General features: G+C 37.4%; 1 protein-coding gene across 2 annotated transcripts in view; it reads left to right on the plus strand.

The window, feature by feature from the left end:
* Positions 1-15,477, plus strand: part of LOC142139138 (arylsulfatase D-like) — a 46,348-nt gene that overhangs the window by 14,650 nt on the left and 16,221 nt on the right. Inside the window, exons 4-7 of one of the 2 annotated variants that reach the window (XM_075196479.1) lie at positions 2,388-2,509; positions 5,713-5,835; positions 7,420-7,843; positions 14,433-14,569. In XM_075196479.1, coding sequence (XP_075052580.1) covers positions 2,388-2,509; positions 5,713-5,835; positions 7,420-7,843; positions 14,433-14,569 — 806 coding nt within the window. The remainder of the gene's footprint in view (positions 1-2,387; positions 2,510-5,712; positions 5,836-7,419; positions 7,844-14,432; positions 14,570-15,477) is intronic. The other variant, XM_075196480.1, reaches the window with a different exon arrangement.

The following is a 15,477-nucleotide window of genomic DNA, read 5'->3' on the forward strand; positions in this document are numbered from 1 at the left end:
AGACCTCTAACCAGGACAAGACCCCAGTAATGGGGCACTTTAAAAGGATTTGGAAGGGGTAATTATGGTAAAAAACATGGTTCATATAACAGTGCTAAATTTAACAAATAAGTTATTCCAATAAAACACAATCTGCTTATATTACTCATTTTATGCTTCTGTAAGTGTCATTAAAGTTTATATTAAATAATCTTATGTTCTTCCATTAAGGCTTGTATATATTACCTATCATTAATACATTACATAAAAAAAAAAATTCTATATGAATAAACACTTAATTCACAATTAAGGACCCTAGACCATTTTCCAGTACAGAATTTGTGTATAACAATTGAAGTTCTGTTTTACTTGGTACATGCTGTAGTACTTTTGTTTTTAAGTTTCAGTGTCTTGTTACAATTATGTTCCTAATGTCTGCTTCTATCCACTTTTACCTAATAAATAGGTGATCACTTTTTAGAAGTAATTCCATACCTCCCAACTGTCCCAATTTGAGGAAAAGTTATATTAGGCATGAGAACAGTTACATGTCAGTTCCTGTATCAACATTTCCGACATTTGGCACATTTGTTCCGACTTGTGGGATATTTAGGCATCATCATAGTTTACCAGGGCTACCTGCACTTGATATTGGTGAGTGCAGCAATTCAAAGGTATTTTAAGAGAGGGAAGGGGGTTAGTGCAGGCCTCTTGCCTCAGAAGCACTGGGCATGCCCACAGTTGACATGGCATGCTCCAATATGGCAAGACCACACCCCTATCAAGGTTTGCACGCAGCGCAATCTATTTGTCCCGATTACCTCTGGACACAATGTTGGCCAGGACTTAAGTGTTACTGAATATTGTAGTGTTTTGTGTACTTAGGGGCTGATGTTGAAAGAAAGAAAAAAGAAAGAAAGTGCTAAATTAACGCATGTAAAAATAGCATATTTAATCCCATATGCTTAGTCAGAAGCATCTCATGCATCCTGCTCTACTCCAGTACCATATGCACCAGTTTTACGCCAGGCATACTTACACTCAGATACACTTACACACAACCAGCTCATAAGCACATAGAAAAAATGTTAACTTTTGTTTTGATAGTGAAAAATGTATTGGCTATTAGGTTTGATTTGCATTAAAAACTCTCTAATATAATATAGCAGGAATAATCTTCCTTCCTTCAATCTGCAATCAGCCAATCAGAAGCAGCCAGCTAGTGCTGGCAGTCATCATTATCATCAGAGTGTGTTTGCACCAGCCCTCAGACACCCGCAAGTGATACAGCTATCGACAGGGGTATCTTATGCAAACACAACTATACTGTACTCAGCCAGTGTTTCAATGTCTCTTCTCTCCCCCATGCTGCCTTTCCAAGCTTAAGGAGGAGCTATTATCAGATCTGCATATGGACATGTGCGTTATTTTGTGAGCATGTGCAGCACAAATTTGAGTATTTTGCACAAAGCTATTTTCCTGTATTATCACTCTTTTCCTCCTCTAATGAGCTTTACACCTTTCTCTTTTTAAATCTATCTTTGTTATCCTGTATTTTCTTTCTCTTCTTTAATTCATCCTCCTCCCGTTTATTCAAATTTTTAACTTACTCCCCTCTTCAGCTTAAATGCAATTCCTCCTCTGGTTGCTGCTTTCCATCTTTCTCTATTCTGCTCCCTATCCTTTCGTTACCTGCTTTTCTGTGCTACAGGTCTTTCCCTTTCTACAGTACTTTCCTCTCTTACATTTCCTTCTCTCTAATGCTTCCGCTACCACTCATTCCTCTCCTGACTCAAGTCACAGCCCACTCTTATGTCCTGACTTGCTCTCTACCACTACTGGCTTTTGCCGCCTCATTATATGAACTTCCTCCTCCTCGTTCTCAGTTCCAAACGGCTTCTTTTTCATGAAGAGCACACAACCCAATCCAGTCAATCTTATCATCCCATCAAGGACACCATTAATCCTATTACACAAATTATTAATAATATCTTTTTCTCAAGGGGACTCAATCTGTTGGCCTGTATTACACTTTTGAAGGTCACTGTACACTTGAATGGCAGTTCTTTTCTCTCCTTATTTTCTTTAGTCAAGTGACATCTTAGTAAGAGTCATACACAGAAATGAATAATAAGCATAAGGAGAAAACATAAAAAGTCCAGTTTAATAATCATAGTTTTAAAGGGGAAAGGTGGCACATTGACTTGTATAGGGGTTATCAAGGAGCAAGATTGGGCATTTGAGTTTTGTTCTGCGTCGGTCACAAGTTGCCATTTGTCGACGTCCAATCAGTCTATTTTGTTGCTTAAGTTATCTATGCTGCTGCCACAACTATGTTGGTCTGAACTGAATTTGCTTGTTGTTTACATAAAAAAATGGTAATTTATTATAATGATGTTATTTTTAAGGACACCTAATATTGACAAACTTGCAAAAGAAGGAGTTAAATTAACCCAGCACATAGCTGCTGCACCATTATGTACACCAAGCAGAGCTGCATTTATGACAGGAAGATATCCTCTGAGGTCTGGTAAGTACATGTTGAAATTATATATACAGTATTGTACCATAAGTTTAATACATGTACGAACCAACCATTCCCATACATCTAGTGGTGTTAATTAAGCTAAAAACAATTACATGTTTTACAAGATAATCAGGATAATTTACTAAGAAAAACACAAAAGTGTCCATCTACCAAGGCGCACACACCTATGTCCATTTACGTTGAGAATAATTATGCCATTATGTATTTCCTTCCAAGATAGTACAGCTGGTTTCTGCATCTTGAGACCAGAACACTATATTGTGCATGAGAAATGTTATGTAGTAATATATTAAAAAATATTTTTTATTCTTCACTCCTCTCTGTACGTGACAATTATTTTCCATATAAGTTTTACTTCTTGTTTTAATCTGAGTCTTTTATTAAATGAGTCCTGATCGTATGTGAATCCATTGATTTAACGTTTACATATTATTCTACAGAGATGAGAGCTTTCATTTCCTGCCTTATGCACATATGACCAATAGTTTGTTCTACAGTGATTCAATTTACAAAAACAAATACAATTTGCGTATACTTAAATCAATTTAATAGACATTAAAAATACAAATGTGGTATAAATGTAATAATGCTCAATTTGATGTTACGGTTCACAAATTGTTGTTCAATAAATGTAATTTTAAACCACCAAACTGGCCAGCATTCAATAAATTCTGACAATGGAGGACTGCTTTGCCCATCTCTTTTATTTATCTCTATATTAGTATGTGTGTTTCACTCCAATACAGCAGACATGCATATTTTAAACTGAGGTAAAGAACCTTTCCAGAAGAGTTCTGGAACTCATTTGCCAGAAGAGCACAGAAAGTGTAGTGGTTGAACCAAAATTATTATTATAAATTTATTTATAAGTTGCAACAGATTCCATAAAGCTGACAATTGTACAAAACTAATTCAGTAAGCAATATCACAAATAGATAAAGCAGTTATGCATAAGTATAACAGATTAGTGTGAGCAAAACTGTAGGGACTCACACAGAAGGTAGCAAAGACATGACAAGGACAATATGAGGAAGTTAAACTGTAGAGAGATATGAGGCAATAGGTAGGGTGGACCCTTCCCCTGAGAACTCACATTCTAGTAGAAAGGGTGGTGAGATACAGTAGGAGCAACTGGGATAAAATGGAGAGGGGGGCAAAGGAAGAGGAGGTGATGGACAAGATGGTCAAGAGGGGGTAGGATAGGCAAGTGTGAAGAGGGAGCATCCCCAGAACACCTTCACCTCCAAGCAACATAGCTGTTGCACCTCCTGGGAAAGCAATAGTTCTCCCCTAGGCTTAAAGGTTGTTCTGTCAAGATCTTCATCTCGTTTTAAGAAGATTTTGCATGTTTGCTGTTTTGGAGTGAAAATAATCACGTGTGATTAATGGCTCCTGGGTTCTGCCTGAGATAGCAACTAAAATGTCACCATTCACATTCCTATTAAAACCTACCATAAATATGTATACATAGTTATATGCACATCAAAGACAAAATAATACTTTTAAGCAATATTGAATCTACCAACAGTGTAAATACCAATTTCCTTAAAATATCTGCAGCCTCCCAACCTGTTTGAGACCCCTGAACAGCTGTAATTTCCATTATATATCCTATACTATATGTCTCTGCATAAATACAATAGGGACCATTCAGTTGTAAACTATGCACCTGCGTGGGCATATACACATCACAAACATGATTATGGTGGTTACATATGTATACTCATGGACTTTGCTTAGCTAATAACTCTAGATAGCTTTGCACAGCTAATACTAGTAATACTATAAGGTATACAATTCAGATATGGAATTGTCTTCTCTGCATATCCACAATTGATACATTTATTTCTTCAGGACTGGATGCCCAGTTGCAAATCATAGCTGCTGGTCTGATGATTAACAATGCAACAGAAACTCATTTACAGCCACAGCTTATGAACAGTACAAATATATTCAAACATCTTAAATGTTCTGTACTGTCTTCTCTATATATTTTTGAATGTCACATACTAATTCAACTTGTATATATTAAATGCTAAAATAACCAGATATAATAATACCTACAATAATAATTATTATTATTATATATTTACTATTATTAGCATTATTATTGTTACAAGCAGCCCTCATTTTTCTACAGTACAGATTTTTAATACTACATATTATTAATTCCAGAATTCTGCCACTACCAAGTTTTGTTTCAAGAGCTGACTTTCTTACGGGAAGCCTTCGGTCACTCCCTGCCCTTTCTCAAACCTATAATAAAAACTTAAATCAACAATCAACCCAAATAATACCCTGTATTACAGCTATGTAGCTGTTATGATAACCATTCTGTCTGACAGTGAGTGTGGTAAGAACACAAAAACAGATCCTTATTAAATGAGATTTAACAGAAAAAATAAGATAACAAAATAAAATGAGAAATGTAAACTTATATTTTATCTGTTTGCGGAAGCATGCAGAATTAAGGATCATAACCCAATCAGATTGGTCTCCACATGAAATGAATAAGTTTGGCTTCTGTATCTGGGATTTTAAAACACATTTTCCCCTCAATCCCCCTTTCTGTGATTTCGCAGGTAGAGAAGAGTGTGTATGCCAGTGCAGTGTATGGCACTTCTATTCATAGTACATTCCTTGCTCATGATTTTTATATAGAACTATCTTTGGGCCTGTACATCCTAGAAATATAATTTTCCCTGCAATGAACAGAGCATAAATGTACTATAAATGTAGACATGAAAATATTGATTGTTTGGGCCAGGGCTTCATTTATATATATTTATATTAAGCTGATTTCTAAACTGAACATTTTTTACATACTTAATCATTCTGATTGTACATATTTAAGGAGACCATCTCAGATATGAATTATGGACAGCATCCCTTTCATGTGGACAATTCATATTTGAATGACCATATGCTCTGAACTCAGTATGAATGGTCATAAATGTCTTCACATATTTACATTTAGGCCCTTTTATATAAATGTATCCTATCTACCCCCTGGGGGTACTAGTATACAATAAGTTTACCTGTAAAACTATTTATATCTGGGCAAGTAGCTAGTGGCATATTTCATAGTTTTATGTTTGTGTTAACGTGGGGTTTAGCTCTAACTATGCTTATTATTATTATTATTATTATTAGTATTATTATTATTATTATTGCTGTCTTACCAGGGATGGATTCATGTGGTGGAGCTCGTGTTATAAAGTGGCTTGGTGCTTCTGGTGGACTTCCACCTAATGAGACCACATTTGCCTCAATACTGCAGAAAAAAGGATATTCTACTGGGATTCTAGGTACAGTATACCATTGTTTACAATGCTGTAATATTAACTTTATTTTTATAGCTTCTTTAGCTTTGTATTTAATTTACAATTGGATACACAATATGTGTATTATTCCCCTGCACAGCTTCAGCATTGTTCTTTAAGCTCTAAATTGTACTGGCAAGTGTCCCAGATTTCACAGGTAAATACATATATATATATATATATATTGGGGAGGCAGAGAGGATGATTCTTAGCATCCATTAGACTATACATTAGTAGAAGGGAACTGCAGAGTGAAATACAAAAACATAGATTATATTAATTTAACAGTGAAATAATTTGGTTAGCAAATACTTAAAAATATTTACTTTTTAAAAATACAGATAGATCATATTTTGTTTCAGGGATTAGAAATAAGGGGTCCATAACTTTATGCAGACCTAAAACCACTAGTATTGTTCATGCTACAGTTTGTGTAGTTTATTAAAATCTATTTGTGTCATATGTTTAAATTGTCTGTACTGAAGGCCAAACAATTAATAACTGAGGGCCTGAGTCATTAACGCACTTTTACTGAGCGGAGCGTGCGTTTGTTATAAACTGCACGTAACTCGCTTTACATACTCCCGATGTCAACAAGGAACGGATCTAAAGATACATATGGTGATGACTATGGGTGTAGGTTTGCTCTGCTCTACTAGACCAGACACTGCAGAATACTTACAATACCTATGTGGAATATAAAATCTCAAAAGAATGCACAGAAAGAAATATATATATATTCAACTAATGTTACATGTCAATATTATAGTCATTTATGATTATACATGGGCATTTTTTTAGAATTTAGTGTTTTCTAGAGAAACATTTGTTAAGGTGTCCTTAATGTTTACTGTACATAACAGACATTTTTACAGTCGTTCCAGATTGCAAACACATGTTTTAGCCATCATAACTAGTATTTGGGACTTAGACTAGACCTCTAGCTGGAGAAAGAGATACGACAGAAAACCAGAGTTCTTCTGTGTGCTTCAGAGTTTTACTTGGACATAGCTACACGGGAACACCCTTTCTGTATTTTGCCAACATAAATCCGCCCATTCCTCACCAAGTTCACTCCCCTAAATCGTAGGTTGTAGTAAGTTTTGTTTGTGCTTCAAGCTGATTTGGATTTACAGATATGGGGGGCCTTGCTGGGGTTAGCTGAACACGGGAGTGTTTCAAATCGGAGCAAATCGCCAGAGATGACCAGCAATTTTGAAGATCAGATTTAAAATCGCAGCTTAATACATCTAGGGACTTGGGGACTAAAATTGTGGGTTATCACCCGCAATTTGCTGCGATTTTAAATTGCTGAAAAAAATCGGACCTTGATACATTTACCACCGAGTGTCACGAGGGCGTACAAATCTGGACCAGTTGTCCAGAGCGGGTCTAAATGCCCAGACCTAGACCATGTTTGGTTAAGGTGCCCAGAGGTAATTCAGATCTTCTCCAGGTTCTGAATATATATATAAAGAATATTAGAAAGCAAAACTGCTCCAAAATATACAATTGTTGTTTCATTATCTTTTATGTTTTAGCTGAAAATTATTTGTATTTTTTGATCAGGAAAATGGCACCTGGGAGTGAATTGTGAAGCTCTCAATGATTATTGTCATCATCCGCTCAACCATGGTTTTGATTATTTCTACGGCACACCCTTTTCCCTCATCAACGAGTGTCAGCCTGGAGGTCTGATGGAAGTTGATGTGCCATTTCAAGCCCAATTGATTTTTTTTACTCAGCTTATTGCTTTTGCTGTGATGACACTAGTGATTGTTAAATATAGCAATATGCTTGCCATCAATGGGAAAGTAATCGTCTACTGTGCATTGTTTGGCCTCTTATTTTTCGCCACATGGTACTCAAAATATGGTTTCTTGCGGTACTGGAGCTGTATACTCATGAGAAACCGTGAAATCATAGAACAACCAATGACTGTAGAGGGATTAGCATCTCAGATGGTGAAAGAGGCACATCAGTTCATTGAAAGGTAAGTCAACCTGACTGGTTCTGTGCCAAATTTCAAGTGAAAAATGACTGTAGCCTGATTGAAATGTGTGTTGATGGCTTCACATGCATCAATATTGGCAAAGTGGCTTGATATTGACATGTGTCGCCAAAAAAACAATTTGCCTGCTAAAGGATGATTAATCAGAATGAATCTGATAATTTTCCACCATGTTTGCAAGACTGTGGGGCAGATGACCTTTATCACCCTGTGTTTCCCGTCATGTGTTGATTACACTGAATGACCCTTGTGTGATCCTTCGACCAGAAAGCTGGATCTGTCCAATTTAACCACCCATGTATGTGGACAAGTTATAAGATGAACCTGTCACTTTAAAGATATGCATATGATTTTAAATCTGTCACTTAATCCAATTACTATTTTTGTGTATTGAATCAGCTAAAGTATTAAAAAATTGGAACAAATGTTTTTATGGTATCTTTTACTAATGCTCAATATAAACTCCACCAGAAATCTGGATAATACTAGATATTTTTGATAATATACAAATTGTTATTATTGTATTGTGTCAGGGAGTGTAGTGATTTAAGACTGCATGGAATAGATAGATTTATCTGCACAGCAGCAAAACACCTTGAGGGAAATGTCTTAAAGCTTTTGTTAATCCGCTGTTTCAGCAATTTTCTAGCGGTTTGCAAACATTCAGATGTACAAATTAGACATTGTCATTCTGATATTTTTTTTTTTAGTTTTTGTTTTTTTTACATGGTAAGAATACAAATTGTGGAATGTATCAAGCTATGGTTTGACAAACTCCTGGACAATCTTTCAGAAATCCCACTGGAAAAAAAAGGTGGTTGATTACTCAAATGCAGGCCATTGGCCTATGATGCAAAATATCACAAGATAAATTTCAAAAATTGCTAATTAACTAGAACTTACTAACAAACACCCATACAACTCTCCTTGGAACCCTATCAAAGATAATGAGGAAAGGGCCAGGCTTTCATAGTGCTTCTTGAGCTTGTGACGTGTTTCTGATGTGCTTCTGACATTTTGATGTATTTATTGAACACACTGTGTAAACATTAACTGTGTAGGGAGGGAAAAGTATGTGAACCCTTGGATTTAATGTCATGATCAACTTTGGAATTCATTTTTCTGTCAATAAGAGCAAGTGGTTCAGGCCCTGAGGCAGCGAAGCAGCCCTAAACCATGATGCTCCCTCCACCAAAACTTTACAGTTGGGATAAAGTTTTAATGCTGGTTACTGTGCATTTTTGTTCTCCACACATAGTGATCTGTGTTTCTTCCAAACAACTTTTGTTTTAATCTGTCCACAGAACATATCGCCAGTAGCGCTGTGAAATATCCAGGTTCTCTTTAGCCAACCTAAGACATGCAGCAAAATTGCTTTTGGACAGCAGTGTCTTCTTCCATGGTGTCGTCTCATTAACACCATTTTTCTTCAGTATTTTACGTATTGTAGACTCAGATATGTTTGCCAGTTGCAGAGATTTCTGTAAGGCTTTCGCTGACACTCTAGGATTATTCTTAACCTCTTTGAGCGTTCTGTGCTGTGTTCTTGCAGTCATCTTTGCATTACGGACACTCCAAGGAAGAGTAGCAATAGTGCTGTACCTTCTCCATTTATTGACAACGTGTCTTACCATGGACTGATGAACATAAAGGCTTTTACAGATACGTTCTTAACCCTTGCCAGCGTTATGTGAATCAGCAAATCTTAATCTTAAGTCTTCTGAGATCTCACTTGTTTGGGACAATGCTTCCTGTGAATAGCAAACTCCAAATTTGTTACTGGTTTCAATAGGGCAGGACAACTCTAACCAGCACCTCCAATCTTGACTCAGTGATTGGACTTCAGTCTTTAGCTTATGGGTTCACATACTTTTTCCAACCTATACTTTTAATTAGAGATGTTCAGGCTCGGTTCCCTGAGAACTGAACACACCCGAACTTAGCGGATCCGAGTAACGAGCTGAACCGGCTCGGTACTTTCCACGCCCTCGGAATTTAAAACGAGGCAAAACTTCATTGTTATGTCGTCGGATCTCGTGAGCTTTGGATTCTATAAGTACCACCCTATACGGCGATCCAGCGCCATTTCACAGAGGGACACAGAAGGAGTAGCACAGTTTTTGGCAGTCTCTAGTGCAGTTGGTCAGCGTCATAGGTACAAAAGAAAGAGGAGGGGTAGCAGTGTTCTTCAAAGTCTCCAGTGACATTCAGGAGAGCTCCATTGCTAATTGTCATTGCTGAAATACAAATAATAGGTCGGGCAGGCTTGGTCTTCTAAATCTGCAGTCTTTGAAAGTGTATGAAAATAATATTGTGACCTGTGAGGTGGTCAAAATTGACTGCAATTGACTTGAAATTAGTGTTATTGAGGTTAATAATAATGTAGGGGGGGGAAAAAGCAAAAATATGTTATTTTAGCAAAAATAATAGGGATTTTAGAAACAAATCAGGATCCAAAACCAAAAACAAAACCAGAACACGGGGGTCAGTGAACATCTCTACTTTTAATGTTAAAAAGGTGAATTAAATAAGGACAAGAAAAGTACTGTAATTTGTGTGTTATTAGTCTTAGCAGAATGTGTTTGTCTATTCTTGTGACTTAGCTGAAGATCAGATCCCATTTTATGACAGATTTATGCAGAAATACAGGTAACTCTAAAGAGTTCACATACTTTTCCTTGCCACTATATGTGTGTGAAACGCACCTCAAATGTTCATACATTTGTATAATTAATGTTACTTTGGTCAATCTCTTGAACCCTTTTCCACCAGACAACACATTTGTGGAACTATATATATATATATATATATATATATATATATATATATGCATTATTAAAGTGAAACTAATTGATTGTCCAATTCAGTTGTTTAAAGTGAAAATAAATACATGAATTAATAAAACATTAACTTAAAATTTTGTTACGCAGTGCGGCTAACGTCAGCTTAGAGAATCATTACTGAACCCTCTGACTATAGTAAGTCAGACTGAAGTTTTATATTATATTATATACAATATATATATATTATATATTGTGAATATGTGATCAGTTCACACATATAAGCAGAGCCTGATCAAGGGTTCTGGCTGCCATGGCTAATACACCCGTAGTGCCCCCACCCCCTTCTAAATCATTAAAGGAAAATTCAGGAGTATTCTCCAGCAAACAAATTTAGACAGATTCTTTTACCTGTTCTTACTGTACTTTCTTGCCTGTTCTTGCAGCTTTGTTGTGGTTTAGCTGTCTACTGGAAAGTTTGGGTCCTGTTTTGAAAATGTGCAAACATTACAAACCCTCAATAATTAGGCTCTTTGGAGAGCATCTTCATGAACGCCGCACAATAAAGAGATCATGCCCCCCCTCAAGCGGCCAATTCATGACCCCCAGCCATTTCATTACACCACAGAGGGCAATTCATGACTCCCCTAATCCTAAAATGCTATGACCTCTCAAAAATGCTACTTTGCCAAATCCACATCTATCCCAATGGTTGCACACAGTTTGAGCTCCTTCTTGCATAGCTTGTACATTACACTCTGTCACTCCTCATTACACTGTGTTCTGTCCCCCCTTTCTGCATGCTATCCCCTTCAGAACACACTCTGTCCCCCTTCTGCATGCTGTCCCAATTCTGCATACTGCCCCCCTCAGAACACTATCTGCCCCCCTTTCTACATGCAGTCCCCCTCATAACACACTCTGTCCCCCTTTCTGCAGGCTCTCTGTCCCCCTTTCTGAACGCTGTCCCCCTGCATAAACACAAATCTACTTACCTGACTCCCGTGTTCTCTTCCGCTGGCAGCCAGCTCCTTTCACTGTAGCTTCTCACTGACAGTCGGGGAGTGATGATTACATCACATCCGACAGCCAATGAGGAGAGGGGGAAGGGGGCAGGGGAGAGGGGAGGTGAGGGGAGGAGTGGGAAGGTGAGGGGAAGAGGGAGCAACAGTGTGGAGGAGAGAGGTGGGGGGAGGGGCGGTGCCGTGTTCACATAGTCAATAGTAATAAAAAAAATGTAAAAAAAAATCTTACATGCAGCCGGCGCTGTGCACACCCCCAGATCCCAGCACCCTAAGCTGCAGCTTGATCAGCCAATTGGTTGATCATTCCCTGTGTATAAGTAATAAGTAGAGATGCTCAGGCTCGGTTCCTCAGAAACCGAACACACCCGAACTTAGGGGATCCGAGTCGGCTCGGTACTTTCGCTCTTTTTCGGATTCCAATACGAGGCAAAATGTCATCATGACGTTGTCGGATCTCGCGTTTTTTCCCAATCTATAAATACCGCCCTCCACGGCGATCTAGCGCCATTTGAGAGAGGGATACAGAAGGGGTAGGATAGAGTGTAGAGCAGTTGGGCAGGCAAACTTACAGAAGTGTAAGAGGAAGGTGGTAGCAGTGGTAAAGAAAGCTCCATTGCTAATTGTCATTGCTGAAATACAAATATACAAGTCCTTGCAGGCTTTTTTTTGAATTTGTACCAAAAAGTGTAGGGTGTTATCCAAATGGATTCACAGCAGTACACAGAAGAGCAGGAGCAGCATGCAGCTGCTGCCGCCAGTCCTGATGATGGTACTCCCTGTACGTCATCTGGTAAAGCCTATGTTAAAGTAAATAGTCTTTTTAAGTCAGGAAAAAAAACATGAAAAAAAACACCTTGTACCGTGGTGAAGAAAAAAAGAGCTGCAATCCATGAAAAGTTATCTGCAGTAAAATAAAATTGCCAACATGCCATTCTACACACGCAGTATGTAGAATGAGGCCTTTGCCTTTCTCTATGAGTGCAAGATCTAAAATTGTTACTGAGGCATCTTCTTGTAAGGTCACTCATGACCAAGCAAGACCAAGTAATTCGGACTTCAAATGTGGTGCACAAATAATTTTACGTGTAAAAGCCGAGCTTGAAGAAATCAGTAGGCATTAGAGGAAAATGTATGCTCAGATTCAGAAATGACACCAATCCCTGAGGATAGTCCATGCATGAGTGCTATGTGTAAACGTGACTATTCTGATAGTGTACCCATAAAGAAGGCCGCTTTCAACATCTCTGCAGATGTGCGCCTGAATAGCCCGAGTGTAGCCGGTGATACACTAATTGAGGATGCCACTTTGGAATTGGAATAGGATGAGGGGGATATTTGTGTAGCCGATGAGGGCGCAAATGAGGATGTTGAGGCTGAGGATGATGACAACAACATCTTGCCACAGTAGAGTTCATTAACACCACTGTTACCATAGGTGGCTTAAGGCCATTGTTACCTTGTTTTCTGGGGGCCCAAACAAACCAAGCACTTCAGCCACAAGGAGTGGCACTTTTGTGGCTGAAGTGCTTGATTTGTTAAAGTGCGCATATCCTTTTTAAGATCCAACATAAGGGTGGGTGGGAGGGCCTAAGGACAATTCCATCTTGCACAACCTTTCTTTTCTGCCACTGCTGTGTGCCAATTTGTCCTAGATGTGGTAGGAACTGCCATGTGTTTGAGTCATTGCTCTGTCGCTTACCATCCAGCCAGGTCGCTGCAGTATTTGTCCAAAAGTGTATGAAAATAATAATGTGACCTGTGAGGTGGTCATAATTGGCTGCAAATGACTTGAAATTAGTGTTATTGAGGTTATTAATAATGTAGGATCAAAAAAAGAGCAACATTATGTGATTTTAGCATATTTTAGCAATTTTTCCCAAAAAATACAGATCCAAAACCAAAACACACAAGGGTGGTTTTGCTAAAACCAAAACCAAATCACGAACCTAATCCAGATCCAAAACCAAAACCACTTCACGGGGGTCAGTGAGCATCTCTAGTAATAAGTAATTACAGTGTTCATGCAATGTTCCAAAGATAAGTTCATTATAATTCAATAAATGCAATAAATTTTGTCTCTGGGCGGATGAAGTGGCATCTTTGTTTTGGTCCCTCAGGCAATGTTGATATTTGAATCTTTGGTCAATTAATCACAGGTAAATCTTAAATAGAAATATTACAATACATGAAGTCATATTTAGTCTTAAATTAATAAGGATTTAGCAGCAGATATGATAGTGACATTTTGCAAGACTCTAAACATTTTACTTAATAGTTACCTTATTTTAAAAAATATTGAACATTGATTCCAGTCTGTTCAGCTCAGTTCATCAGGGCCTGGTTCTCATAATCATTGTGTGTTGTCTCAGTGTGGAAACCTAGTTATTACTGTGTTTATATATGACTTGTGAATACAACAAAAAGCTGTGTTTTTACTAAATATATCTGCAAATCTAGTTTTATTCATATAGATTGAGCTTTACAAGTTATACGAGACTCTAATTAATATTCAGAGCAGTTTGTTTAAGACAAGGTATTTTATTCGATATAGGAATCTTTTTTTTAATCTTATTGAGGACAAATATAGCATCATAGTAAAATACAATGAACTGACAATTAAAGATACAGTCATATCTATTTATTAAAAATTACCCTTTAACAATACCAAGTAATCAAGAGGGATACTTTTATACTCAGTATACACAATCTGTCATTTGCTTTATTTTACTTAATATTTAGTTCAATAATTGATATATTGTTTTTCAGAAATAAAAATGTCCCTTTTCTGTTGGTCATCTCTTTTCTCCATGTTCACACACCATTGATTACCACAAAGACATTTACTGGGAAGAGCAAACATGGGCTTTACGGGGATAATGTTGAAGAAATGGACTACATGGTTGGTAAGTGAAAGATTTGTCGTGCATGCAATTAATTTATATATATATATTATAAGGATTGTTGCTCAGTCAGCCAATGTATTTACTTTTAACAATGTAAGATGCCTTGATATGAGTGGGTAGCACTTGAAGTTATATCATAATAAATTAGCAAATGCAATAACCCAAACCAACAAAATCAGATGCTTAATTTCATTACTATAACTTGAGCTATACTGATCAAAGCTAATTAAATGTGATGGTTTACTGCTTTGTTTTTAACACAATTTGCAAATTTGTCAACGCACCTGACTGGATTAATGCCGTGGTATGTTCAATGTGCTGCCCTCCCTTAATGTGGGAGAGAGCATTTTTCTAGCACAACAGGATAGCTATACAGTATAAAGGAAGCTAGACCAGGAGCAAGCATCTTGTAGTCTGAAGAATAAAAAGCTATTCAAAATGTAATAGGTTGAGTAGAGAGCTTGCCCGCAGGCTGGCTTCCTCTATAACTCACAGCTTTACATCTGTACAGGCTACAGGAAACCTGCCTGGAAGAGAGTTTTTTGAAAAGTATTCTCTCTCCTAAGCGAACAATGTATTTGAGGGGAAAAATAACATCAGTGACAAGCCCTCTTTAACAATGTTCAAAGTAACTTGTGTACTTTCAAATTGGTTCATGCATTTATACCCAACGAAGTATTACCAGCACTGTTTTGGGATGTTTATCTTTTGGATCATGAGATCCTGAGTATCAAAGGGAAGATGGCAGAGTTGTTTATCCCCCGAAAAATTAGATTCCGGTTCTATTAGTCAAAGGGAGAAAAAAAAAATCTCACTGGTAGGATGCAAGTACATTTGCACTACGTAAAAATGTGACAATTTGTGTTCATATGTTTTGTTGCATATATCGTGCACTTGGACCGGCAGGT

Source organism: Mixophyes fleayi, chromosome 2, assembly GCF_038048845.1.
Source record: "Mixophyes fleayi isolate aMixFle1 chromosome 2, aMixFle1.hap1, whole genome shotgun sequence".
NCBI classification, from domain to species: domain Eukaryota; kingdom Metazoa; phylum Chordata; class Amphibia; order Anura; family Limnodynastidae; genus Mixophyes; species Mixophyes fleayi.